The sequence below is a fragment of the Mustela erminea genome, chromosome 2 (genome assembly GCF_009829155.1).
Source record: "Mustela erminea isolate mMusErm1 chromosome 2, mMusErm1.Pri, whole genome shotgun sequence".
Taxonomy (NCBI): Eukaryota; Metazoa; Chordata; class Mammalia; order Carnivora; family Mustelidae; genus Mustela; species Mustela erminea.
Window position 1 is genome coordinate 139,203,610 of NC_045615.1, and position 25,476 is coordinate 139,229,085.

General features: G+C 45.8%; 1 protein-coding gene across 2 annotated transcripts in view; it reads right to left on the reverse strand.

Annotated features, from left to right (window-relative positions):
* Nucleotides 1-1,103: 1,103 nt before the first annotated feature.
* The window catches only part of USP46 (ubiquitin specific peptidase 46), a 58,247-nt gene continuing 33,874 nt past the window's right edge, over nt 1,104-25,476 (reverse strand). For both annotated transcript variants that reach the window (XM_032334289.1, XM_032334291.1), the window contains exons 5-9: nt 18,160-18,236; nt 11,461-11,544; nt 9,142-9,339; nt 7,788-7,866; nt 1,104-6,693 (exon numbers count right to left, since the gene is read on the reverse strand). In XM_032334289.1, the coding sequence (XP_032190180.1) occupies nt 6,592-6,693; nt 7,788-7,866; nt 9,142-9,339; nt 11,461-11,544; nt 18,160-18,236 (540 nt within the window). In that variant the 3' untranslated portion in view covers nt 1,104-6,591. The remainder of the gene's footprint in view (nt 6,694-7,787; nt 7,867-9,141; nt 9,340-11,460; nt 11,545-18,159; nt 18,237-25,476) is intronic.

A 25,476-nucleotide genomic window follows, 5' to 3' on the forward strand; every position in this document is an offset into this window, starting at 1 on the left:
TCAGAGGAAGCAGGAGAGCACACTGCCCCAGGTCCTCATCCCAGACACGAGCTCCTCTAGGCGTTCCACTGTTTCTGGACATTTTTAAGCCCCTCGAGAACCTTGCAGAAGGGCCCCTTTGCCAAATACCATGCATTAGCACCTCTAGTACTTGTGGGATTCACTGGGATTCAGCTAACCCTGCAGGGCAGATGTAGGTTGGGCCAGGAGCAGCAGTGAGACGCAGGCTAGAAGCTACAACCTGAGTCCCCTCCACTGAGGCCTCTGAGAGCCCCATGCTTTGCACGAATTCCCACTTGAGGGCAGATTCTGAGGTGAGTTTGCTCCTCATAACCTTTGGCTTCTCCAAGGACGTAACTTAGAGCAGGGCCATCAGTGATCATCCGGGAAGAGGGATCCTCTCCAGCCCACAGCCTTTCCCCCTCCTTCTGCTGACTCCTCAGACCAGCACAGATGACCTACATCCGCTGGCAACTCATCCTTATTTTTGTTCCCTGGCCTTTGCGGGAAGGGGCTGGGGGTGGGGGGTTGAAGAGAGGGAAAAATATGCAGAAGCAACTTTTCAGTTTTTCAAATCCGGGGCGGGGGAGAGAAGGAGTCTTCACGCAGATTTCATAACCCATTAGAAAATATTTTTCTACCCCTCAGTGTGTGATAGAAGCAATTCTCAACCTGGAGACGGGCTCTCCGGGAAAGAGATTGAGGGATGAAGGCTCACTCTTAAATTGTTCCCATGTTTATTTTCAGTTACCTTAGCACAGAATGTTCTCTCAGGCAAGGTCTACTAAGACACTCTTTAATACAAACACAGTTGAGTTGGATCACAGGAGAACTCACTTAAATACATAGAAATGGTGGCTTCAACTATTAAATTGTTTTGCCTCCTGCCAAGTGAGATCTACAGCTCTGTTTTCTTCTCCAAGCTCTGTACGACGAGGAGGAGGTAAGAACAAAACAGGGCTTCAACCCACAGCACAAGTGCCCAACCCTCTCTCAGGAGAGCTTCGGTGGAACCCCCCATGGAAGCTGTGTGCTCAGTCGAGGGAGGGGATAAAACGAAGATGCATCCACGTAACTCACAACACAGACAGGATACCCCCGGGTCGTTAATAAATACTTTATTATGAACCACCGTGTGGGAAATGAGCACAAAATTAGGAATTCTTTTTACAACATTTAATGTCGCTTCTGACTCTGGTGTCTCACAACCGAAATGAAGCTTCTCATTTGTAAGCTCCTCACGTGCTTTGTTCAAAGCGCTTTTAAAACATAGGGAAACTCAAAAAGGGGAACACAGGTTGGTTAAGTCCATAAAGTCATTTAGTCACATAGCTTAGAAACGCTCATGCCCAGACTGGTTTGGCTAACGTTTGGACAGGCTGTTAATTATTTGGTAACAATGTAAAAGGATTGTTTATTTTATTCATAAAACCCTCTGTTAAGACTTTGAATATTCTGGCTCTTCTGACATGAAATTAAGAGGCAAAATGCTCAAGGCCATTGCTACAATGTAACAGATTTACACTGTTTTTTAAAAATGGGCTGCCCCTTGCAGGAGCAGGCAGGGTCGCAAGTGGGATTCCAAGAGGGGGGTCCCAAGGGAGAAAGGGACTGGCCTGCTTTATCTAACTGCCCACCTGCTCCGTGAGACTCTGGCCAAACTGTGCTCAGCTGTGAATTCCCCTCAGACACAGTATTTCCATTTAAATTTCTTTTCCAGAGACACTTTTCTTTTTTTCCTGAGGTAAACAATGAGAAAGGGGGTCCTGTCTGCTCCCCTTTGTTGTCCCCTGACTCCCAACAAATCTGGCACGTAATAGGTGCTGAATGGTTACTTCATTAGAAATCTCTCCACTTGGAGCATCTCTAGGACAAGTCTAAGTGGTTTGTCTTTAGTACCATTCTCCAGATCAAAATCTTCCCTCGGGGAAAACGACTTCACGAGGATTTTTATGTTCATGGAAACAGAAGGTAAAGGCAGGCTTCATACGGTTAAAGGTATTTAGGTGTCAATGTACAGAAACGGAGGATAAATGGAGAACACATCTCATTCCCCAGAAATGGGTTCTGCTGGTGGGGACATACCTATCCTGCGTACTCCATTTAACCGATGGACAGAACCAGGCCTAGAAAAGAGCGAGGCTTTCCTAAGGTCCTCCCTTCCTGCGAAACTCCTGGCAGACCCTGGTGACCTTCCAGTTCAGTCGGGTTCAGCTGACTTGCCCCGAGAGAAGATGGATGGAAATTGTTCTGTGGGTCTTTAGTTCCCATCACTGGGCGCAGGCAGATGCATGCAAGATGCATTCAGATGACAACTCCTGCCCACACGCGGACCCCCTGAAGGGAATGGCCTGGGGCGGGGAGAGATGGGGGCAAGCCTAGAGCATCTTAACAGCAAGCCTGAGTCTCAGGAAGGAGACAACATGCTGCCCCCACCAGGCAGGTCCCTATAGGGAGTGGGGTGCACCCCGCTGGGGGCCCCACAGCTCAGAAACCTCCAGAAACCCCGGGCCGGCTGTCAGTACAAGAGGTCCAGGATCATACCGCGACTCGGGCCTAGAATTCAGAGGCTGGAAGCCACTTTCTTATATGGGGAATGGATCTTTCTATTTCATAACTGGTAAAAGATTTTTATATGCAGAGCCCGAGCTAAGGAATTCACTGTGATGTCTAATATACCTGACCCCCCTCCCCTTTTTTCTCCCCTAACTGAGAGCCTCAATTTGCTATTTCCCAAATACAGGTTTCTGGATTACTTCTGTTGATCTTTTTCTTTTCTTTTCTTTTTTTAAACTCAGAAACAGGACCAAGTTACCTTCAGAACACCGACTTTATCAACCTGGACAGTAGCACTGCAATTATATATCACCAGCAACCAGAAGGTTATTTACACTTCCACTGCTTCGAAATTAAGTTGGGAATGATCACCGGGGCCGGAGACTTGCCAATAACTCCCATTTTATAAAAGGGGTTTTATAACCCATGTGTATAACATTACCAAGATATAATTCTCTAGGAAGAGAATTCCTATTACATTTATTTATTTTTTTTGCAAACAATTTTAGACGCAGGGTGTTAAACTGATTGAACTTTCACAAGATTGACGTTATTGCTTAAAGTGCTTGAATTGGTTACATTAAAAAGAAAATTAAGGTACAGATTATTTTAAATAAAAACTAAACTTTCTTTTCTTTAGCAACAAAATCAAACAAAGGCCACACAAATACAGTAACTACTTTGGTTACAAAAAAAAATGAAAGCCAAAAATAAATTAATGTAATACTGGAAAACAGAAATTTAATTAGGCAGAAAAGTGGGAAATAATTTTCTCTGACCCATGCCATTTACATGAGTTATTCACAACAGTGTGCATAAATGCCTTGACCATCTAAGAGCAAATGAGGGCAAAACATTTAGTGCACGATATTTTAATACATGTGAATATACAAAGTTGATCAAAATGCAGTTTAAAGATAAAACCCATCTGTAATAAAGCTACACTCCAATAGCTAAAATAAGTCCTAAGCCCCAGTTAGAACATAGTTCGTGGTTAGGCATGCCCGTGAAATTAAGCACATTCATGAAAATAAATGTATAGGGACCATTCCTATCATTTTTTTCCCTATTTCATCTGAAATCCAAAATATGCCAGGCCGTAATGCCACATACGACTGGCTTCCGATTCAAGCCAACACCTTTTTGTAGTGTTCCTTGGCTCTCTGCACAGCAGCCCACTGCTGCCTTGGAATGGAAAATGCACCCGTGTAACAGGACTGGGGGTCAGCATTTTGCCAAAATTTGTTCTCATACAAATGCCTTTTTAGCAAACTGTACCGTAACCTAGGTGCTCAGCTAGTAAGTAACCAATAAAGCAAACATGTCTTCTCTCGTTCAAGTGGGAAACACTGTAACTTATTCTGAAACCGCAGCAGTTAAAAGAAATACAGCAGGCCCACTCACTCCCCGCTAGAAGATGACACACAAAACCCCTGCGATTTGAGGGAATACTGCTGAGCCTTTGTGCTATCGTTGACCTCAGAATGGTCGCACACATCTCACACCGTTCTGCTTTCCACGATGAATGAGGGATGAAAAATGGAAGTGTTTGCATGCTACTGTCTTTACATGAAGTGAAATGATACAGGGGAAATGTAGCTGCCTAGTGTTTGTCTCATTTATTGAAGAGGAAAGAAATGATCAGATAGCTCTAAAGTTTAAAAATCTGATGGAGTGACTGCAGATAAGTGTGATTTGGTCTTTCTCCAATCTTCTTTTCTTGCCTCACCATTTTAATGCTTTTCCATTACCTTCCATACTTGTTCTCTATTCCTAACCTCTATCCAGGAATACTGAATTTTAACTGATCCTTTCAGTTTCTTCTGTTAAGTCACTGGAAAAAACTCTTTACACATACAAAAGAAATAATATTAGTAATAAAGAAAATGCTCTGAATCTAGGACTTAGCATTTAGATATTACTATTGTAGGCTTCCAATTGAAAAATTTTTTTTCTAATAAATTAGCTTCAAGAGTCATTTCAAAGATAATTTTAATAGTTTTTCTTATGAATCAGTTCCAAATATATTAGATATGAACCATCATTTTTTTTTCTTAAAACTTTGCAACCTGAAGTCAAATATATGGGTTATATATAGTACAAACAATTCCTTGTATCAGTCACCTTCAATTGCAAAGTGTCTCTCCTTAAAAACAGAATAAATACTCACCTTCCAGGTAAGTGATTACTGCATATGTTTCATGGAGGGAAAAAAAAAGACAAAATATTTATAAATACGAATTCGCCTCTAAACAAGGCAAGGTATATTTTCGTCACTTGTATAAAACAATAACGTGAAGATCACCCTGTTTTTGTCTTTTCCAGTGAAAAGTAAAACGTTTCACTACAAGCATGAACAAATGAAGTGTTGGCATGCTTAGTTAGGTTCTGAGCAATAAACAGTTCAAGGTATCTCAAAGACAAGAAATCCAGTTTTCACCTAGATAAAGTGCTATGCTCTTCATTGTTACAAGATGGCCACTAACATGTTCGATTTCAGTTTTAATTCACATTATGCCAAACATCTGCGTGTTCACTCGCCGATTTATTAGGTAACAAAATAATACGTTCACAGTATGTTAGAGTGTATGGAAGTCACTGGCTTCCCAAAGGACGCCAAGATCTAGGACCCATAGTTACTTGAAAGAATCCAAAAACCAGCTCGACAGCAAAACACCAAACTGACCCTTTCAATAAAAGGTACCAACACGCGTATGATCTAATAAATACATACATAACAAAAGTGAAAAAGGTAAAAGTAACTCTAGTGAGATGAGGTTCTTCCAGAAAGCGGTCCTGTCAAGCATTCAAGGAGTCTGAGCCAAAGAGACGCCACCATTTTGTTCATTCCTCCGCCCACCCACTCGCACTTCCTCGGACCCACCTCCACACCCAGCTAACTCCAGTAACCCCTCTTGGGAAGGTTCCATGGCAGTCCCGGGGCTCATCGGTGCCTGCACAAACGGCCGGAAACGTGACAAAGCCGACGGCTGGGCAACGAGGCCGATGGCGGCGAGGGGGCAGCGCCGTCCTCACTGAGCGAGAAGGATGTGGGCGCTGCCCGGCCACAGAGGGCTGGGCCGGAAGCAGTGGCCGCGGTGTCCCAGCCCTGTGACCACAGACCGCACAACACCGGCAGGCCTGGAGAGACACCCGTGACAACGCTCAGCAGTGCCAGAGAGAGGACAGACAACTCACGGGACCTCCGGAAGTAGAGGGTCCCTAAAGACAAACAGCGCAGGGTTCTTTTCCTGCCACGTGGTTTTGGTAGAAAGAGAAGAAAAGTAGTTTCTCCCTGTCCATGGATGCTTCCTCCTCTGGGCTTCGCCTGCCCTGAGCTCCCTCCCTTCTTAGCCTCGGGGGCTCTCCCGGCTGGGACAGCACAGCCCTTGGCTGGCGCTAGCCACCAGCCATCAGGAACAGCTTCTCGTCACCCTGTTTGGCCTGGAGGAGGCTTTGCGTACTGAGGTTACTCACTTTGAAACGTTTTCGTTTGCACAAACTTAAAGCTATGATTGCAGCCCCTAAAAGGTGAACATCTACCCAATTCTTCTGTCCTTCTGGCGGGAAAGAGGCAGAGCAGCAAACACTGGGTAGCAGTGCGTCTGGGGACAAGGGAAAGGAATGCACTGAGACACGATCCCGGGAGGCATTTAGGCCGTGCAGCAGAGACCCAAACAGACTGCAGACATTCGCTGGAAATGTCACTCGGATTCAGCCAGACACGGCCAGTGGTGGGGCGTTTACCCGATCCTAAAATTAGCAACTGTTACTCATAGAAATCTTACTACGATCTGATTGCAGTTAACTCTACCTCAGACTAAAATAAAACCACGAGTAGTGCTGCATGTAAAAAATAAAATAAAATAAAATAAAAAATAATAAACCAAAGGGAGAGAAAGTCTAACACAGCCAGACCATCAGACGTGGCGTCCTACCCCTGGTGGGCAGCTGGGGAGGAAAGGGTGCAGGGAAACCACGTAGGAGTGCTTGGAACATTTCCCTCCATTTGAATGAGTCCCGCAGTTCTTTAAGTTATTCTCTTGATTGATAGAATAAAATATATCCAGATTCTGAATTTTTTGATATATCTGATGTCAGGCCATAGAATTCTTCAATAGCTTGGGCATCTATTTTCTGCAACAGAAGAGACACAAAACAATACCATTGTTTAACATGTGGATGGAGAGAAGGAGAGAAAAGTGAACAGGATGGACAAGAGAATGTAAGGAACACAGTCCTAAAAGCCCAACTGGGGGCGCCTGGGTGGCTCAGTGGGTTAAGCCTCTGCCTTCGGCTCAGGCCATGATCTCAGGGTTCTGGGATAGAGTCCCACATCGGACTCTCTGCTCAGCAGGGAGCCTGCTTCCTCCTCTCTCTCTCTCTGCCTGCCTCTCTACCTATTTGTGATCTCTGTCTGTCAAATAAATAAAATTTAAAAAAAAATAAAAAAATAAAAAAAAATAAATAAAAGCACAACTGGGAACTCTCAGCGGCCACCTGGCAGTGCCCCAGACTTGACAACGGGCCACGGTTACGTAAACTGCAAACTGTTGAGGAGGAAAGCCACCCTTTAATTTATGAGGCCACCATATGTGGGCACTCTTTGAAGAAGGCAGGGCTTCTGCCTTTCAAAGGATAGACCGGGGGGTCTTGGGGAAAACCTTAATTTCTTCAGATCATCAGAGTTCATTCCCTTTAGTGTCACCCTGTGAGCTAAAATGGGCCGCATCCGACAGTGGCATCTCTTCAGCTAGGACTCCTTTACAACAAAATCAATACACGGAACAACTTGAGTGTGATGGAATGATTTTTAGGTCCAACAAACTGAAAAGGTATTTTTAACAACTGATACAAGGAAAATTTGGTATAATGAAAGAATTCTAATAGAACTTTTTTTTTTTTAAAAAAGGTTTATTATTTGGTCTGTACCAGACAGGGCTTCAGTCGCGGTGGAAAACAGGGCTTAGACATAAATATGATTTCGGGGGACACAGAGAACTCACATGCATGGTGGACCAGTCAACAGGAACACAGTATCAGTGAGCCCCCATCACAGCCCTTGTCTCTTTCCACAGAGAATGAAGAGCGGCAGAATTTAGTTTCAAGAGATACGTAAACCATTTGAGGGGAAAACAGGCCTGTTGTAGGAAGTGCCCCCTCCCACCTCCACAAACTCCCCCAAACACAGTCTGTGCCCCAGCCCCACTGAGGGTAACCGGCATACCAACCTCTACAATGTCATCATCAAACAACAGCCAGAAGCCATGACTCTTGACGATAGTAATATAATGCCCACGGTTGGGACCGCTGGAAAAGGACAAAAGTTGTCAGGTTACCATTTACTTCTTTAAAAAAAGACTATGTCACTCCACGTAAGCAGTGATTTACGAGAACAAACTCTGTCGTGTCTGTGCCCACGGTGGTTCGGTGGAAATGTAGGGAGGGAGAGCCGCAGGGCGTGCTGTGGGGCACATGAGGGAGTCTTCTGCAAAATGCAGACACGGGTCTTCTGAAGACCCACAGTCCCATGGGGAAAAGCAGCTATTCAAACTTGACAGTGACTGGACACCCTCTGTGTGCCAGACTGTCTCCCGACTCTCAGACAAAAGAACAGCAACGAAAATAAAGTTCCCACCTTCTCAAGGCAGAACTAAAATACAACTATTTCAAGGTGTAATGAGGGCCATGAAGAATAAAGCCAGAGGGGAGTGCCGGGGTGGCTCAGTTGGCTAAACCACTGCCTTCGGCTCAGGTCATGATCCTGGAGTCCCAGCATCGAGTCCTGCATTGGGCTCCCTGCTCGGCTGGTACCCTGCTTCTCCCTCTGATCTTTCCCCTCTCAAGCTCTCTCTCTCTCTCTCATTCTCTCTCTCTTTCAAATAAATAAATAAAAATAGAATCTTAAAAAAAAAAAAAGAAGCCAGAGTAACAGCGTGGAAAGAGACCACACACAATCCTGTCCCAGCTGAGGATAGAATCATAAACGGATGAATTTTCAATGGACGTTTTTCCATGCTTCTATCTATAGCTAAGGAATAAAAAAATATTTGCTCAAAAGGACAAAAGGACTTCCAGCAAAAACTCTGCATCTCCATTATCTAGGGGCCTTCTCTCTTACTCTGTTTCTGATTGGGTAAAGACTACAAACAGCATAAAGAATATTTTTAAGAGTACATGTAAACAAAAAAAATTTTTTTTTAAAAAGAGTACATTTTAGGGGCACCTGGGTGGCTCAGTGGGAAAAGCCTCTGCCTTCAGCTCGGGTCATGATCTCAGGGTCCTCAGATCGAGTCCCTCATTGGGCTCTCTGCTCAGCGGGTAGCCTGCTTCCCACCGCACTCCCCCCCCACGGTGATCTCTGTGTGTCGAATAAATAAATAAATAAATAAATAAAATCTTTAAAAAATAAAGCTTAAAGAGTATATTTTAGATTTATTTTGCAGTAAGGAGGAGCTCGGAAGACATTCTCGAAAGTACCATCACCACGGAATCTCATCGCCCAGGAAGACACAGCTGGGGCTACCCGGGCACCAGCAGCACCTCCCGCTGTCCCGCAGCGCCCGCTTCCCCGCCTGCCCTCACCTGCCACAGTGAACCACCACGGCCACCAGGTCGTACATGCGGTCCAGGTTCACGGCGTCGCTGGACGTGTTGAAGAGCCGGAGCTCCAGCGGGAAGACCACCCGGTAGGACAGCTTGGTGTACCTGTGCAGCTGCTCCATGTACTTGAACCGCTTCAGGTGCAGGGCCAAAATCATGGGCAGCTTCTTCACTCTCATCCTAGGGGACCACGAAACAGACCATCAGCTGTCCCCCACGGCCGTCAGGGGGACACGAACCCGATGCCACCACCCCAGCGGACAGCAGGAGGGGCTCACGGGCGTCGGTCCCGCAAACACGCGGACCGCTCGCAAGAACGAGAGGAGCGTGCGTGCGCTGAGCCGGCTCCCCCAACTCTCGGCGAACCGGGGCACAGCCGGCCAGGGCGAGGGGCCACGGCGGGTCTCTGCTTCGGTTTGGGCAAAGGAGCCCGTCCTGAGTTTGTACCAGTAAAACCCAGGACGTGCGACTGCTCTCCATGACTGCTTGCTGCCTTCCAGAAAGGAACAGTCTTTGGACAACCACAGTCCCCTCCACCCCATCTGGAAACAGTGGAGAGGAGGGGGGCAGCTCTTGAGAGAAGCGGGGGGACGGAAAGCAGAAGGCTGAGGTTTGGACTTGCGGGTTCTGAGGACCAGCGGGGGCGCTTCCCGACTACACCGCAGCCGCTGGGGAGCTGGGAGCACGAGCCCCAGTGCGGCCCTCGGTGCCGCCCCTCCGAAAATGCAGGGGTTGGCTTCGGGCTACTCTCCCCAAAATGGGCTTCGTGGAGCACCGGAGGTGTTCACCGAGCCGGGGTTTTGAGGGTGCTGGTGTGGACAGGGTTACTTTCTATTTTGAAGTTCTGCTGTGCATGGCATGATGAAGGGCTGGAGAAATCCTACAGTGAAGGAAGTGTTCTCCTATGTTGGATGCGGCCTTCCCCAAACTTTTATGAACACAGAACGCTTTTTTCCCTAGGTGACCATGAATATTCCTCAGCAAAAAACTCACACAAACAACAGTTTATGTAGGTAACTCTGCTAGAAGAGAGGCCCTTCGGTCACCTTCCAGGACCCCCATCCTGGGTCCGCATCAATGTCGTTCAGATTGTATACGCTGTCAAAGCATATTTATTTGAAAAATAATTTTAAAGAGACTATAAATTTTAAGAGACTACTGTTCAGGATTCTACTGAAGTAAAACCCTGTTCATAAAGATAAGAAAATAGTAAGGCCAGCAGAAATGTAAGAATCGTGGGGAACCCCATATTTTACTATTTTTCAAGAATCATGGGGAACGCCATATTTTATAGGAACACACGCTATTTTAACCAATAAAACCTCCAAGGTTGAGCGGGACACATACTGGTGCCACATGGGGAGGTCTGGGCTGGCCGTGGGCAGACAGATTCTAAGGACAGGGAGCAGAAATGAGCTCGCTGATCACTCCCAAGAGTTCACCACCTCTGCCCTCCATTCCCATCTGCCAGAATGACTGACCTTTCGTGAGTTTTGATGCAATGAGGATAGACGTGCATGTCTGGGGGGCGGGCAGAGCCAGGGAGGCTGGCACAGGAACTATTTCCACCTGGGCTCTAGACCCCGGAAGGCTTCCGACAGCAGTAACGAGCTCCTGTGAGTTATTCTGAATATTCCACAACCACAAGCAGGGTAAGTTTAACTCATGGGAAAGCCTCACGGGCTAATCAAAATGTCAAGTTTCCTGATATCTGGGGCAGACCACAGAGAAGCCCCGACTACTGCAGACTGTCCAGGGGCTGTAACCGGCTGGTGCTGGTAAAGATAGGCGAGTTTGGATCCAATATCAGTTCAGAAAGTGATGACCTCTTATTGCCCATCCATTTAATTGATGTGCTAGCAGTTCCTCATGTTTCCACATTCAGTGATTATCTTTTTTCACCTTCTGTGTCTCTGTGCACGCAGAGAAGTTCCAACACTTAGGCAACCCCAACAATATTACTAGAGATCTACTAGGTGTTGTACGCCCTGTCCTTTTTATAATCTGACTTTCATCCCAAGCGGATAGTAATTACACCTGATCTCACTCATTTACCCAGCACAGTATCTGGCACACGGCATGCAATAAATATTAGTAGAATGAATGAATGAACAAAGGACCCCACAGTCAGACAAATGGACAAGTCCCCAAGGTGGCATTCTTACCCTTGTTTCTCCAAGGAGGAAGGCAACTAACTTCTCCAAAGCGACTTGGCCATGAGCCCATGAACTGGGATTCAAAATCAGACATGGTTCCTTCCCTCAACACAAAGCCACCCTCTGGGCTAAATCCTTTACGCACCTTTTCTGGGCCTCCTGTTTGCTGCAGCACGTTTCACAATAATATTTCTGTTCACTACACAGTGTTTCTGTGTTGCTGAAGTCTCTGCGGAGAAAAATATTTTCCATCTCAAAACACAGTCCAAAACGTACTTGCTATACACGTTTTAAACCCTTTATTACCCATAGGATAATTTTTAAAAAAATATTTTCTTTATTTCTGAGAGAAAGAGTCGAACTCACACAAAGGGAGAAGAGAAGCTGAGCAGAGAGTCAGCTCGACCTGGGGCTCGATCCCAGGACTCTGAGATCATGACCTGAGCTGAAGGCAGATACTCAAACCGACCGAGACACCCAGGCGACCTACAGGTAATTTTTAAGTGCATGTGGGGAACAAGTAATGAGAAAAGATCTTTCTGTTGAGTCAGTGCTATGATTACCATTAGACCCTGTCTGCTGGACTGAGTTATGATTTCACCACCGGAGATGTTCAAAGGCATCTTTATTTCATGGTACATGGGTGGATATAAATGAGGGTTTCTAATGGATTCAAAAAACAAATCTCAAGGTTTAACAAGACTACCTGTACCCCGGCGATTAAAAATTAGAACAGAAAAGTACTCACTACCATAAAAGCCCATTGTTACATTGTAGTCATGTCCAAAAAAGTCAATCACATAAAACAGAAGATGACATTATCAGGTAGTGAAAAACAGTGTATCTCGGGTGATCTATATTTTCAAAGGGCACAAAGGTAAAGATAATGGTATTTAAACCATAGACAACTGCCCTTAGACTGAACTAAGAAAACCCCTAATTACCAGGCGATGCCGGCTTCCTCCAATCCCCTGCTCCCCACCCCGCACCTTGGATCCTTTTGAGGACAAATGCCGCTGCGACGTTAGATCTGTATTCACCCCCATCATGAGGTTTTACTGCACTACTTATGGTTTTCATTTTTTAAATGTCACGGCTTTTCATTCTTTCCTGGTCATTGAGATTCTACTTAACATTCCTGTGGTAAGGCTTCAAAGGCTGAGGAGAACATCCAGAATGTAATACCCTGGAGTCCAGAGAGAGCCTGTGGTACTTCTTTATGCACAGGGAGCGTCCTAGCACCAGAATGATCAGATTTTATTAAAGAGAAAATGTTATTTACATGGTGTTATTGACTCACACACTTACACAGAGCTTATCAAAAGAAACCGTAGACGGCTCATGCGTTCACTACTCAGACGTTAAGCAACGGTCCCCTGGGCTTGGTGCAGGGGCTCGAAGAAGCGCCTGCGCTTCACGCTGCCCTCACTCTGACAGACACGTGCAAGTGAGCCGTCACAACAGGCAGTGCTCCCGACAGGTTAAAAAAACAAAATCACCGCATACACTTCTCGCACCTAAAGCCCTCGAGCCGGTGCCCAATTCACTTAGGGATAAAACCAGATACCTTGCCAAGGCCAGGCCCCTGACTGTTCTTCTGACCTCCCTCCTACCCTCCCTTTGGAGTGCCACCCAGCCTTTCTGCCTCAGGGCTTCTGCACATGCCGCTTCCCCAAACAGCTCCTTTCCAGATGCTTTCATGGCTGGCTCCACTCACTGCTCAGAGCTCAGCAAAAATATCACCTCCTGGGAGAAGACTTCTCTGTCTACTTTCTGCAAATCCACCAGCCTTTACCCAGTTGGCTGTCTCGCTCTCTTCTGAGCACTCAGCACCGTCCGAAACTCTCCTCCTATTTACTTGATCGCTTGCCTCCTCTATCTGTGGGCAGTGGTTCCTTCCATCTGTCTCACTCACTGCCATGTCCCCAGCCCTGAGGACAGGCCCAAAGCACTAAGGCACTCCATCTGTGGGCTGAGTGAAGACAGAAGCAAGTGTATCAAGTCCAGGGGAAAGCACCGAGGAAGGAGAAATGAACCTGAACTGGGGTGATGCACGCCATTCCCAAGGGGTGAGGCCGAAGTCAGGTTCTCAGGGAAAGTGTGCCGGGTGGGTAACAGTCCAGGATTCCAGACAGAAGGACTGCTGCCCCACAGGGACATGGAGGCGAGGTGGGGATTGTGTCCCAGAAGCTAGTGCGGACCCCGTGGCTCTAGAATTCCACTAACAGGTCTCAGCAAGGAAAAGACATAATCAGTGCTTCTTGAGAAAGACCATTTCTGGTAGCACTATGGAGGAAGGACCAGAGGGGCTAAGAGGCCAGAAAACAATTTAGGAGGCAATTAAACTCAACTCGCAGATCTCAGGTGCTTGGGGCCTAATGGAGACTCAGACTTAGCTGAATGAACACAGGCTAACTCTTCAGAGAGGTAACAAATGCGAATGCTGTTCTTGGCCTACACAGGATTGGGGTGGAGCTGGTGGGTGGGGGGCAGGAGGGGGAGAGAGTCTGCGTGACGGTGGAGCTGCACATCGTTGGGATGTCCACCACAGACGCACCTCTGCACCCAGCTGAAGAACCAGAATCATTAAGGCAAGCCCCACAGCAAATAAGGAATTAGACAATTTCTACTCTTGCTCTTCAAAGCAAGTTCCCTGAAGTATTTGCAGACCCAGATAGGTGGAAATATACCAAAGTTAGTATTTACTTGAAAGGCCCAATTTACAAATAACCACCATCCTGCCCCACCCCAGCTGCTGGAGGCTCACCGACCCCCCCAACCCACTCCTTAGAGGGACACGGTAACACTCCCAGGGCATCTGTGGGTGGAGAATGGGACAATGAGGCTAGGTCAGGAGAAGGGGCTGACCCCAGCAGGTAACTGAGTACAGCTGCTCTGTCCTCCCTCCCAGAAGCCAAGGGGAATCCAGAGACATCGGTAACCTCCTTCCTGGGGTGCACCAGGTGGGAAGCTTTGTTCTAAGGCTGACATCGGCAACACCAGCAGTTCTCCTGGCTGCCCCTGAGAATGACCTGGGGAGCTTTCAAAGCAATTTCAGTGCCTAGTCCCTCCCCTGGCCCCCACTCAATCACAAAGAAGCTCTCTGGCTGGAGCGGGTGGTTCCGATACACCTGGAAGTGTGAGCAGCCACTGTTCCCAGTGCTTTGTCAGCCTCGACATGCACCTGTGCCACCCAGAGATCTCGTCAACATGCAGATCCTGGTTCGCTCATTCGTTCTTGGGGAAGACTAAGATGCTGTTCTAATGAGCTCCCGGGGGCGTCAGTGATGCTAGCCCATGGACCACTATCTGAGCAGCAGATCTCAAACTTCGGTGGTATTAGAATCACGTAGAAAATTAATTAAAAATAGAGGCCTAGGTCGCCTGGGTGGCTCAGTGGGTTAAAGCCTCTGCCTTCGGCTCAGGTCATGGTCCCAGGGTCCTGGGATCGGGGCCCGCATTGGGCTCTCTGCTCAGCAGGGAGCCTGCTTCCTCTCTCTCTCTCTGCCTGCCTCTCTGCCTACTTGTGATCTCTCTCTCTGTCAAATAAATAAATTAAATCTTTAAAAAAATAGAGGCCTAGGCTCATTGAAGTTGAATACGGCCAGGGCCAAATTGTGGAAGCAGCCCAAGTGTCCACGGGTAGATGAATGGGTAAAGAAGACCTGGGGGGAGGGGCGCTATGTGTGTATTACTCAGCCATAAGAAAGAATGAAATCTCGCCATTTCCATCAACATGGACGGAGCTGGAGAGTGCAGTGCTAAGTGAAATAAGTCAGGCAGAGGGGACTTAAAAGAGGCTTCTCAAAGTAAGTAGAAAAGGAACTCATTTTAGAGAAGATCCATTTTTAAAACAGAGCTATGGGAGAATGAAGAGCTACTTCCCTCCCAGCGGACCTCCCCGGCACCGGGAGAGCCGGCACTTTAAATACGAGGACAAGGCAAGGGAGAGTGGTTTCCGAACGGCCCTTGAAGAGGAGGTTTCTGTGAAGGAGCCGTGGGGAGGGAACTTGGGCACTGGAGCGAACTGCAAAAAATACCCAGAAGGCCATGGAAGGATAATTAAGATAAACTTCACGTATCTGAAGTTTCTGCCTGAGGCCATCCTTGAGCTTTTCAAAAAGAAGAAAAGAAAAAACATCCTGGGTATTCACTTGCGATACAGATGGCTCACCCTGCCTAGACAGTCCTGAAATTTGAAATGTGAGGATTCTAGTTCAGCTTCGTAGCCCTGTTCCCTGACTGTAACCACTGCTTACTTCATCATTCCTCTGGGACAAAAGCCAGGAAACTATAATGGAATTAATCATCTGGAAGGAGGTGGCAGAGACCTTACATTCAAATCCTACAATTTCAGCTCCATTTTTAACTTCTTTTTCACCATCAGAATGAAAGAAAGGTAACATATCACATCAGAAGACAAATGCAGACATGGTAAGAAGGAAATGCACAGTTCTAATTTTAAAAACAAACCCTTAAGAATGCAAATCAAACTGAACCATGAAAGGGGACCCCCCCCCCCAAAATGACTGTACTCATCCCTTCTCTTTTTCCTCAGATGGAAAACGCTAATGGGTCAGCCGGGCATCACTGATGCCCGGGCCTTTCTCAGCACTTTGTTCTCCGGGGATAGGTTAGAAAGCGGCCACTCCCAGCCCCAAACCCTGGGAGTGTGAGGGTGAGGGGCAACACCCAGCCCAGCCCAGTCTTCCTGCTGGAGAGGTAAGGTGTCAGGCACCTGTGAAGGCAGGTGTGGGTAAGTCAGTCAAAGCTAATGTAGTTTAAAAAGCATCCAGGGGCGCCTGGATAGCTCAGTCCATTGAGTGTCCAACTCTTGGTTTGGCTCAGGTCAAGAACTCAGGGTCGTGAGATCGAGTCTCTTGTCCGTGCTTGGGGGAGTCTATGAGATTCTCTCTCTCTCCCCGCCCTCTGTCCCTTCCCCTGCTCACTCGCTCTCTCTGAAATGAAACAATCTTGAAAAATATTAAAAAATTAAAAAAAAAGAAAAAGGCATTCCAAAGCTCTTTCATACTCTCCTACCCCAGCTTCAACATCTTCAAATGTCCCCAGCCTGCCTTCCTCATGCAGGCATGACCAATACACACATTTCTCAAATCCACTCATCAATCAATCAATCAATCAAGGTAACATAAATCTGAGTTACATTTCTTCATAACAAGTTTCCCCGAAGATTAAAATCGTAATTCACCAGTCAGCCCTTTACCTGGCTGACAGATCTCAAAGCTACAGCCACTGCCAGCCATCTGTCCTTCTGAGCAGCCCAGGAATTTCTTAGAAGGGAGGAGAAGTAGTCAACCTAACCAAATTCTCCCTAACATCAACGTGTTTGGGGAAAAAAAAGCCCAAACAAACGGTGAGGGAATAGGCAAGTAGTATCTTTCCTCCCGTTCTTTCACGTGCAACTGAAGTTGGCAAAACCATGGCTTTTTCCATTCCCTGTGATCATGACACCTTGGGGAAATCAGATGGCTTCCTGTCACAGGACTATCAGGGACCCATGCTTACACAGAATCTTCCACAACAAAGGCCACCCTGGCCTACAAAACACTTTGCCAACAAAGAGTTAACACACTCGTCCTAGACACCTGGACCTGAGGCACTTGGACACATGGGCTGGTGCGCCACACCCGCGGGAAACGCCATGTAACTAGCTCATCAGTGCAGGGAGCCGAGGGGGCCCTGGGAAACCAGAGAGCAATCAGCGCCCCCAACACCCACTCACATAACACAACACCAGGCGCAGGAGCCAAGAAGCTCTTCCATGTTGGCGTTGGTGCCATCGCCCCGCAAGACGATGTTCTAACAGCCAACCACCACCGCCAGTCCCCTTAAGCTCTCCTTCTGAAAGGTTCCAAGTTACCTGAACTCCTGAAATGACACTTCTGTCACTCAACCGCCATTGATAAAGATCCACTGTGCCTCGTCAGACACTAGACAATGCCCAAGCTATGGTACCTTAAGCAACAGGAGGCCGGCCCTGACCATGAGGTCCCGCCTGGCATCTGCACAACCAAGCACTCTGGAGACCTATTTAATGTCCTTCAGGGCACCGATCATCGCCTGTGGAGTCCTCCTAGAATGTAAGGGCTGCGAGAGCCTCAATGTAGCTGAGGCTTGCTCCTCCATGCCCAGTGTCTAGAGCAGGGCTGGGCTGCTTCTAAGCCTTCACAAAAGCAGAGCGGGGGTGGGGGGGTTGGGGGTGTGGAAGGGGAAGGGATGGAAGAAGGGAAACAGAATCATGTCTCTGCATCGCCTCTGGGCACATTTCCAATGTTCAAGTCAACACACAATACGCCTGGAAATCCTGGGCAGGTGGCGTTCTGCGCTCCGGGTTCCGTACCTTCTCTAGGTCTTGACAAGGAGGCATATCTTTTCATCACTCATCTCCACAGAACACTGAAAGATGGAGGAACAGACGGTTCCCCCACTGGTTCTCAACTCAAAAGTACGTAATCTTTTAAATTGGCTTAGAAAGAGTAATGGTAGGCATGGGTAGCGTGTGTTAATCATGTGTGTCAGAGACAAACAGGAGAGAGAGAGACACCGATGAAAGCCAAAGCCCACATCTGTATTAAAGATTAAAACTTATTTTTAAACTTAAGGACTAATGACTTGATCCTCTTTCTTCTCAGCATGATCCTTCTTCTCTACACCACATATACTTATTTTTAATCTCTCTTGGGAAAGAAGAAATAGAAAATAATAGGATTATGTGGGTTTAACTGAAAGGAAGATTACCTCCCGAGGAAATACAGTATTTTCCCCCCACATATTCACTGGCCTGATCAAAAGCTCAGATCATGGTCAGAATTCAGGAGGTTACCTCAGACAGTGGGTAATAGATGTATTCTGCTCCACATCGACAGAAAGGTCAAGAAAATCTTCATCTTTGCTACTAACCTGAAGCAAAGAAGAAAGAAAAAAAAAAAAGATTAGGTACAAAATATATAATAGATACAGTAGATAAAATTCTCAACGCTTATAGGCAACTAAAACCCAAAACCACAGGCGTAGTCATGTGTGGTTTTGTATGCTCACTGGCAACAACTTATACTGAAAATAACCCCATCTAGAGAAAGCCCCAAATTCTCCATGTACCTGTATTCCTGTTCCAGTTTTCTTTCAGAACTTTCAATAATACACACTCAACCAGATTTCGCTTCCTCTCCGTTCATTTTTCCCATCGTTTCAAAATAGGAAGAATCAGACAAAACACCCATAGACCCCAAACTGGCAGAAGGAGAAAAGATGGAAAAAAGACAAGAGACTTCTAAAACTCCCTACTCTGAGGGCCAATCTCTGTGAGGCCATGGGCAGTGCCTTCAGCCAGTCCCCTGAAATCACTCCTGCAGGAGTATGTATGGGGCCAGGGAGATAATGGGGGCCGGGCTGAAGGTGACACTGGCCGCAGGTGCACCTGTCCCCTCCCCGAGCTGGGGAATGGCCTTCATCTGGCCTTCACGGCAGAGCCCTGAGCTGTCTGTGATCAGTGGGACCTGGAGCTGGCCTGGAGCACTGGCTCATGCGGGCCACCCTTCGGGAGCTGGCTCCCCAGCCCAGCTGTGCCTCGGCGCCCACTGTTTAGACCACACCAAGCCTGGCATTCCAACTCGCTGAAGTTCATGGAGTTACAAACGGCCAGCATTCCAGCAGTTCACTGGCAAGCCTGGCGTTTTACTTCCTTGCTGTGGGAGGGGCAGACTAGCTCAGCAATGACCTTGAAGTACTCAATCAATCGGCAGGAAAGTGAGAAAACACTTCTTTAAGTGGGACAACCACTCTATGACCCGATACTCCACTGTTAGGCCACTTTCTAAAGAAATACTCAGAACACAGACACAATCTCTTATACTTTCATTACTGCACACAACAAAGGGTGCGGAGACACACTTCCCAGTTTCATCTCCGGTCTCTGCCACTTACGCACTGAATGACCGCAGGCCACTTACTCAGCCTTGCAGTGCCTCAGTCTCCTCATCTATAAAGTGGGGACCGTAAGAGTAGATATTCATCAGGTTGTTGTAAAGATAAAATAATACATGTAAGGTGCTTTCAAAGGTAAACACTCAGTAAGTCGGGGAGGGGTGCAAACATTGCAAATGGCCTCAAATGAGCCAAGAGCTGGGAACGGTTTACTACCTGGTGGTATTGTATCATATTAAATTAATACACAGGCTATACATCCTTATAGAATTGACCTCCAGTTTTGTATAAAAAAGGCATGTATACATTTACACATACACACACATGCCCTTACACACATACACACACTTCGTCATTCTGCCTTTTTTTGGTAAATGGCACTTGTTACTGCTATTGCACAATGCATGAAAGGCCCAAATATTTGCCACTGCCTACACTGGCTTCTTTGCTGGAGGACTTTACAGATCCTCTCATCAAGAGATGTGTTTCTCATCCTGATTCTGAGTTCAGCCATACGACCTGCTTTGGCCAGTGGGATATTAGAGGACATGTCATAAGCAGAAGCTTGAACAGGCATTTATGAAATTGCTCTCTTGCATTTCTGTTGTCACCATAAGAAAGACAAGCCCAAGTTAGCCCAATGTGTGTGTGTGTGTGTGTGTGTGTGTGTGTTTAAGATTTTATTTATTTGAGAGAGTGTGTGCCTAAGAGGTGGGGAGGTGGGAGAGGCAGAGGGAGAGGGAGAAGCAGACTCCCCACTGAGCAGGAAGCCCGACATGGGGTTCGATCTCAGGATCTCCAAGATGATGACCAGAGCCAAAGGCAGCCGCTCAACTGACTGAGCCTCCCAAGGGCCCCCAGGCTGGTCCGCTATGCCCAGGAAGAAGATGAGAGACCCATGAAAGAGAGCTGTTCTCACCAGGGTGCCCCAGCCAAGCCCGGTCTAGAGCAAAATGCCTAGGCAGCCTGCAGATACAGGAGTGAGCCTGCTGAAATACTAACACACAAGTTCAGCGCAGGTCCAGCCTAGACCAGGGGGCCTTCGGCTACCCCAGAGTTGAAGAAATTGTAATAAATGACATTGATTTAAGTCTCAGAGTTTTGGGGTGGTTTGTAACAAAGCAACAGATAACCATACAATGACTTCATATTATAAATATCTCATTTGTATTATTTTACTGTCTGACTCTCCCTCACTAAAATGAAAGACTGGCTCCGGTAATGACTAAGATCTGGCCATTCCTACACTCCTCCAGAGAGCTATGAAACTCAGCTACCTGTAAATACAAGTAGCTACCTGAAGGTGCTGGAGAACAAACACAGACGGGGAGAAGAGTTGCACAGATTAAGTTCATGGTTTCATAGCCTTTACCTGGGCATCTGGAGGGGAACAAATGCAGTCTGTCTGGTCTTGGAACCAGAAAACTAAGTCTGGGAAACCATGTCTATGGGCCACAGAGGTTGGAATCTCAGCGGGTATTCCCAACTCTGGGCGACTCCCAACGCTTCTGATTGCCCACTCAACCACCTACACACAGAGTAGACTCAGCAACTCAGCCAGAGACGAAAGGGCTGACCAAGGGTCTGCTGCCTAAGAAACGGATTTGTAGTTTGAGTGCAGCCAAGATGAACCGCCTGTCAGGACTCAAGAAAACAAAACACTCACTGAAGAAAAATAACAGAACCCAGAATTGTCTCAAGTTTTACATCCTCAGTGTCCTTGATAACATTCAAACTTATAAAACGTGTGAAGAACCAGGAAAATGGGAGACAGTCTTTTACTTTTTTAATTAACACAGAATGCATTATTTGTTTCGGGGTACAGGGCTGTGATTCATCAGTCTTATATATACCCAGTGCTCATTATATCACATACCCTCCCCAGTGTCCATCACCTAGTTAATGGGAGATATTCTTAAGACAACTGAAACCAGTCCTCAGAGGATGCAGTTGTTGAAATTAGCAGACACAATTATTTTTTTAGCAGATAAGAAATCTCAGCAGAGAAATAGAAAAAAGAAAGAAAGAAAGAAAGAAAGAAAGAAATGGAAATTCCAGAAATGAAAAATTAATATACCAGATGGACTTGACAATGAACTGGAAAATGACAAAGGAAAGAAAAAGTGGACTTAAAGACAAATCGACAGAAAATTATCCAAGGAAAATAAAGGAAAAAAGAAATAAAAATTAACAGATACTCAGAAGACTATTAGAAAATACCATATTTATAACTGGAGTCTCAGAAGAGGAAAGAGAATAGAGCAGAAAAGCTATTTGGAAAATAATGGCAAAATATTTCCTCGTTTGCTGAAAGACATACATTTGTAGGTTCAAGATCCTCAACAAACACCAGGTAGGATAAATACAAAGAAGGTTAGCCAAGGCACATCATAATCAAACTGTAACAAGTCAAGAGTAAAAAGCAAATCTTAAACACATTGAGAGAAGAATGACGTATTACAAAAGAGTGGTTCAAGTGGGAGCTGATGTTGCATCAGAAATCATGGGGGCAGGGACAGAAGGACAACATCTTTAATGTGCCAAAAGAAAAAACTGTCAATTGGCCATAAATTGATCCTTCAAGAATGGAGACAAAATAAGGAGAATTCATTATTAAAAGACCTGCACTGCAAATAAAACGTTAAAGGAAGTTCTTCAAGCCAAAGGGAAATGATACCAGATGGAAATCCAGATCCTCAGGAAAGAAGAAACAACAGTAATTTTGACACTGCCCTGTGGGGTTTGTAATATACATAAATGTAATACATACAACAGCTACAGCATAAGGACACGGTAAGGCAGGGACAGGCAGAAGGAATATACACCTGTATGGTTACAAGCTGTTTTATAGGAAATAGTAACATTATTAACTGTACACGGACCGTGAGGAGTAAGGAATGTATATTATGATCTCTAGAGAAACACCCAAACAATACACACACAAACACATATTAAGAGGAAGACTAAAATGGAACTGTTTATACAAATATATATGTATATATGTTAATATTTTTTCAAAAAAAGCAAAGGAGGAGGAATATAAAAACAAAAAAAAAAATGAGGGGAAATGAATAGAAAACAAATAATAAAGTGGGAGCCCCAAACCCACCCATACCAGTAACTACATTAAACATTAATGGAATAAACATGAGTGGTGGCCTGAGGCTTGCCACAGAGATTACTGGCTCGGTGTAAGGGATCGTACTGGGGTAACAGAAATGTTTTAAATGTTTTAAAACTGGAATATGGATTCCAATAAAAATTAGAAAAAACTGGATTATGATGATTACTGCACAACTCACCACATTAGTTTAAAAATTACAGAGAGGATGAACTTTATGGCATCAATAAAGCTGTTTTTTTAAAAAGTAAGAGGGGACGCTGGGGTGGCTCAGTCAGTTGAGTGACCGACTCAGGATTTTGGCTCAGGTTGGGATCTCATGGGTTGTGAGACTGAGCCCGGTGTTGTCTTGTCAGGCTCCACACTCAGTGGGGAAATCTGTGATTCATTCTCCTCCCCAACCCTCAACTCATGCTCTAAGATAGATAAATCTTAAAAAAAAAAAAAAAAAAAGACAGGGTGCCTGGGTGGATGGCTCAGTCAGCTGGGTGGCCAACTCCTGATTTTGGCCCAGGTCATGGTCTCGGGGTCCTGGGACCAAGCCCTGCATTGGGCTCCGTGCTCTGTGAAGTGTCTGACTCAGGAATCTCTCTCCCTTTCTCTGCCCCTCCCCCTGCTCTCTCTCTCTCTCAAATAATCTTTTTTTTTTTTAAGATTTTATTTATTTATTGGACAGAGAGGGATCACAAGTAGGCAGAGAGGCAGGCAGAGAGAGAGAGAGGAGGAAGCAGGCTCCCCACTGAGCAGAGAGCCTGATGTGGGACTCGATCTCAGGACCCTGGGATCATGACCTGAGCCGAAGGCATAGGCTTTAACCCACTGAGCCACCCAGGCGCCCCTCTCTAATCTTAAACAATCTTTAAAAAATAAAAAGGTAAAATGTTCATGAAGCAAAACCTGACAGAATTAGAGGAAGAAATAAAATTATCCCACCATCGGGCGCCTGGGTGGCTCAGTGGGTTAAGCAGCTGCCTTCGGCTCAGGTCATGATCTCAGAGTCCTGGGATCAAGTCCCGCATCGGGCTCTCTGCTCAGCAGAGAGCCTGCTTCCCTCTCTCTCTCTCTCTGCCTGCCTCTCCATCTACTTGTGATTTCTCTCTGTCAAATAAATAAATAAAAATCTTTAAAAAAAAAAAAATTATCCCACCATTGTAGTTAAGTTTTTTTTAAGGTTTATTTAATTGAGAGAGAGACACGGCATGAGTGGGATGGGCAGAGGGACAAAGACTCTCAAGCAGACTCCTCACTGAGTGTGGACCCCAACAACGGGCTCAGTCTCACGACCTGAGCTGAAATCAAGAGTCCGGATGCATAATCAACTGTACGCCCCCCACAATCACAGTTAGGTTATTTTAATACCTCTTTCTCAGCAACTAACAGAAAGGCTAGGGGGAAATCAAGGAAAACATGGGAAATCTGAAGAACTCTGTAGCTACAAAGTATATATTCTGTTCGACCCCGGGGTTCTCAGCAAGGGGAACTTTTCCTTCCGAGGGACATGTGGTAATGTCTGGACACATTTCCGCTGTCACCTCCTGGGGGCTGCTACTGGTGTCTAGTAGTTGTGCTAGATGTTGCTAAGCATCCTACGATGGGCAGGGCAGGAACACACAACGAAGAATGATCCGACTTTAAAGAGTAAGAGTTCCAAGGCTGAGAGACCTTGTTTTAAAGTACACTTACTGGGATCATCCAGGTGTTGGGATATAAAACATGTCACCGTAAATTTTAAGACTGAAACAATACAGAATAGATTCCCGAGCCACAGGGAATTAAATCTGAAGTCAATCAAATTAAGCTATCTAGGAAAACCCTAAATAATTGCAACTTAAAAAACATACTTCTAAGTAATACATGGATCATGGGAAAAAGGCACAAGAAAAATTAGAAAACATTTTGAACGATGAAAAAAAATCAGAATTTGTGGAATGCGGCTAAAGCAGTGCTTAAACAGTGCTTAAAGGAAAACATGTAGCTTTAAATGTGCATATTTGGTAAACAGAAGAGCAGGGACTACCTTTTGTGGTTTGTTTTTTTTTTTAAAGATTTTATTTATTTATTTACTTAACAGACAGCAAGAGAGCACAAGTAGGCAGAGCAGCCGGCAGAGAAAGAGGGAGAAGCAGGCTCTCTGCTGAGCAGGGAGCCCGATGTGGGGCTCAATCCCAGGACCCTGCGATCATGACCAGAGCCGAAGGCCGTCACTAAATCGACTAAGCCACCCAGGCGCCCCTTCTGTTTGTTTTAAATGCTACATCCCTTGTGCATAAAATAATTTCCAACATTTAGTGGGGACCCAATAAATATTTACTAAATGCATGACCGTGTAACTGAACAAATGGAAAGATTTCTAATATCCAATGGTGGCATCTGATAGCAGAATTATAAATGATTTTCTTTTTATACATTCCTGTGTCTGATTTGTAAAAGATAATCCATAGGTATTTTATTTTTTAATGAGTAAAACTTTTTAAACCTAAATGGTCCTTCTCTAGGAGAAAATAAAAGGATCAGAGCCAACTGAAGTCATATGTAACTTAGAGAGCGAAGATCAGGTTCTAGGAAAGCTTTTACCGGAAGGGTGCACAGACAACGAAACATTGTCTCCTGCTGGACACAAATCTTTTCTCTTCTTAATTATTCTAGGGAAGGGAAAAAGGTACAAACCTAACTAACTGAATGAAAAAGTTACTGTACCTTCCCCTAGTGCCCAATGTAAACTGCTTCCAGAATTTAGAGTGTGAGCAAACACCGCTCAGGGAGATCACTCCCTTGGCAGATTTGAACACGGGGCTCTAAACCCTTCCATTAGGATTTTTCTCTCCCTCTGACTCAGACTGATACAGTCAAAAACAATGGGTGATCGCGCAATTTTTTTTCTATTTCTTTTTTGCCTTTCTCTCTCCCCAGAAAGCTGCCAGATAATGAAACCATTTTCTTCCCACACACAAGGATCTCATTCTGGTCTAAGTGAAAATACAGCTTGTCTCCAAGGAAACATATATGTCACTAAGACTCCAATACTCTCAGCAAGCAAGGGCTACGTCTTATTCTTTCTTCTCCCTAGTTCTGGGCATGGAGTTCCCCCAAAACTAG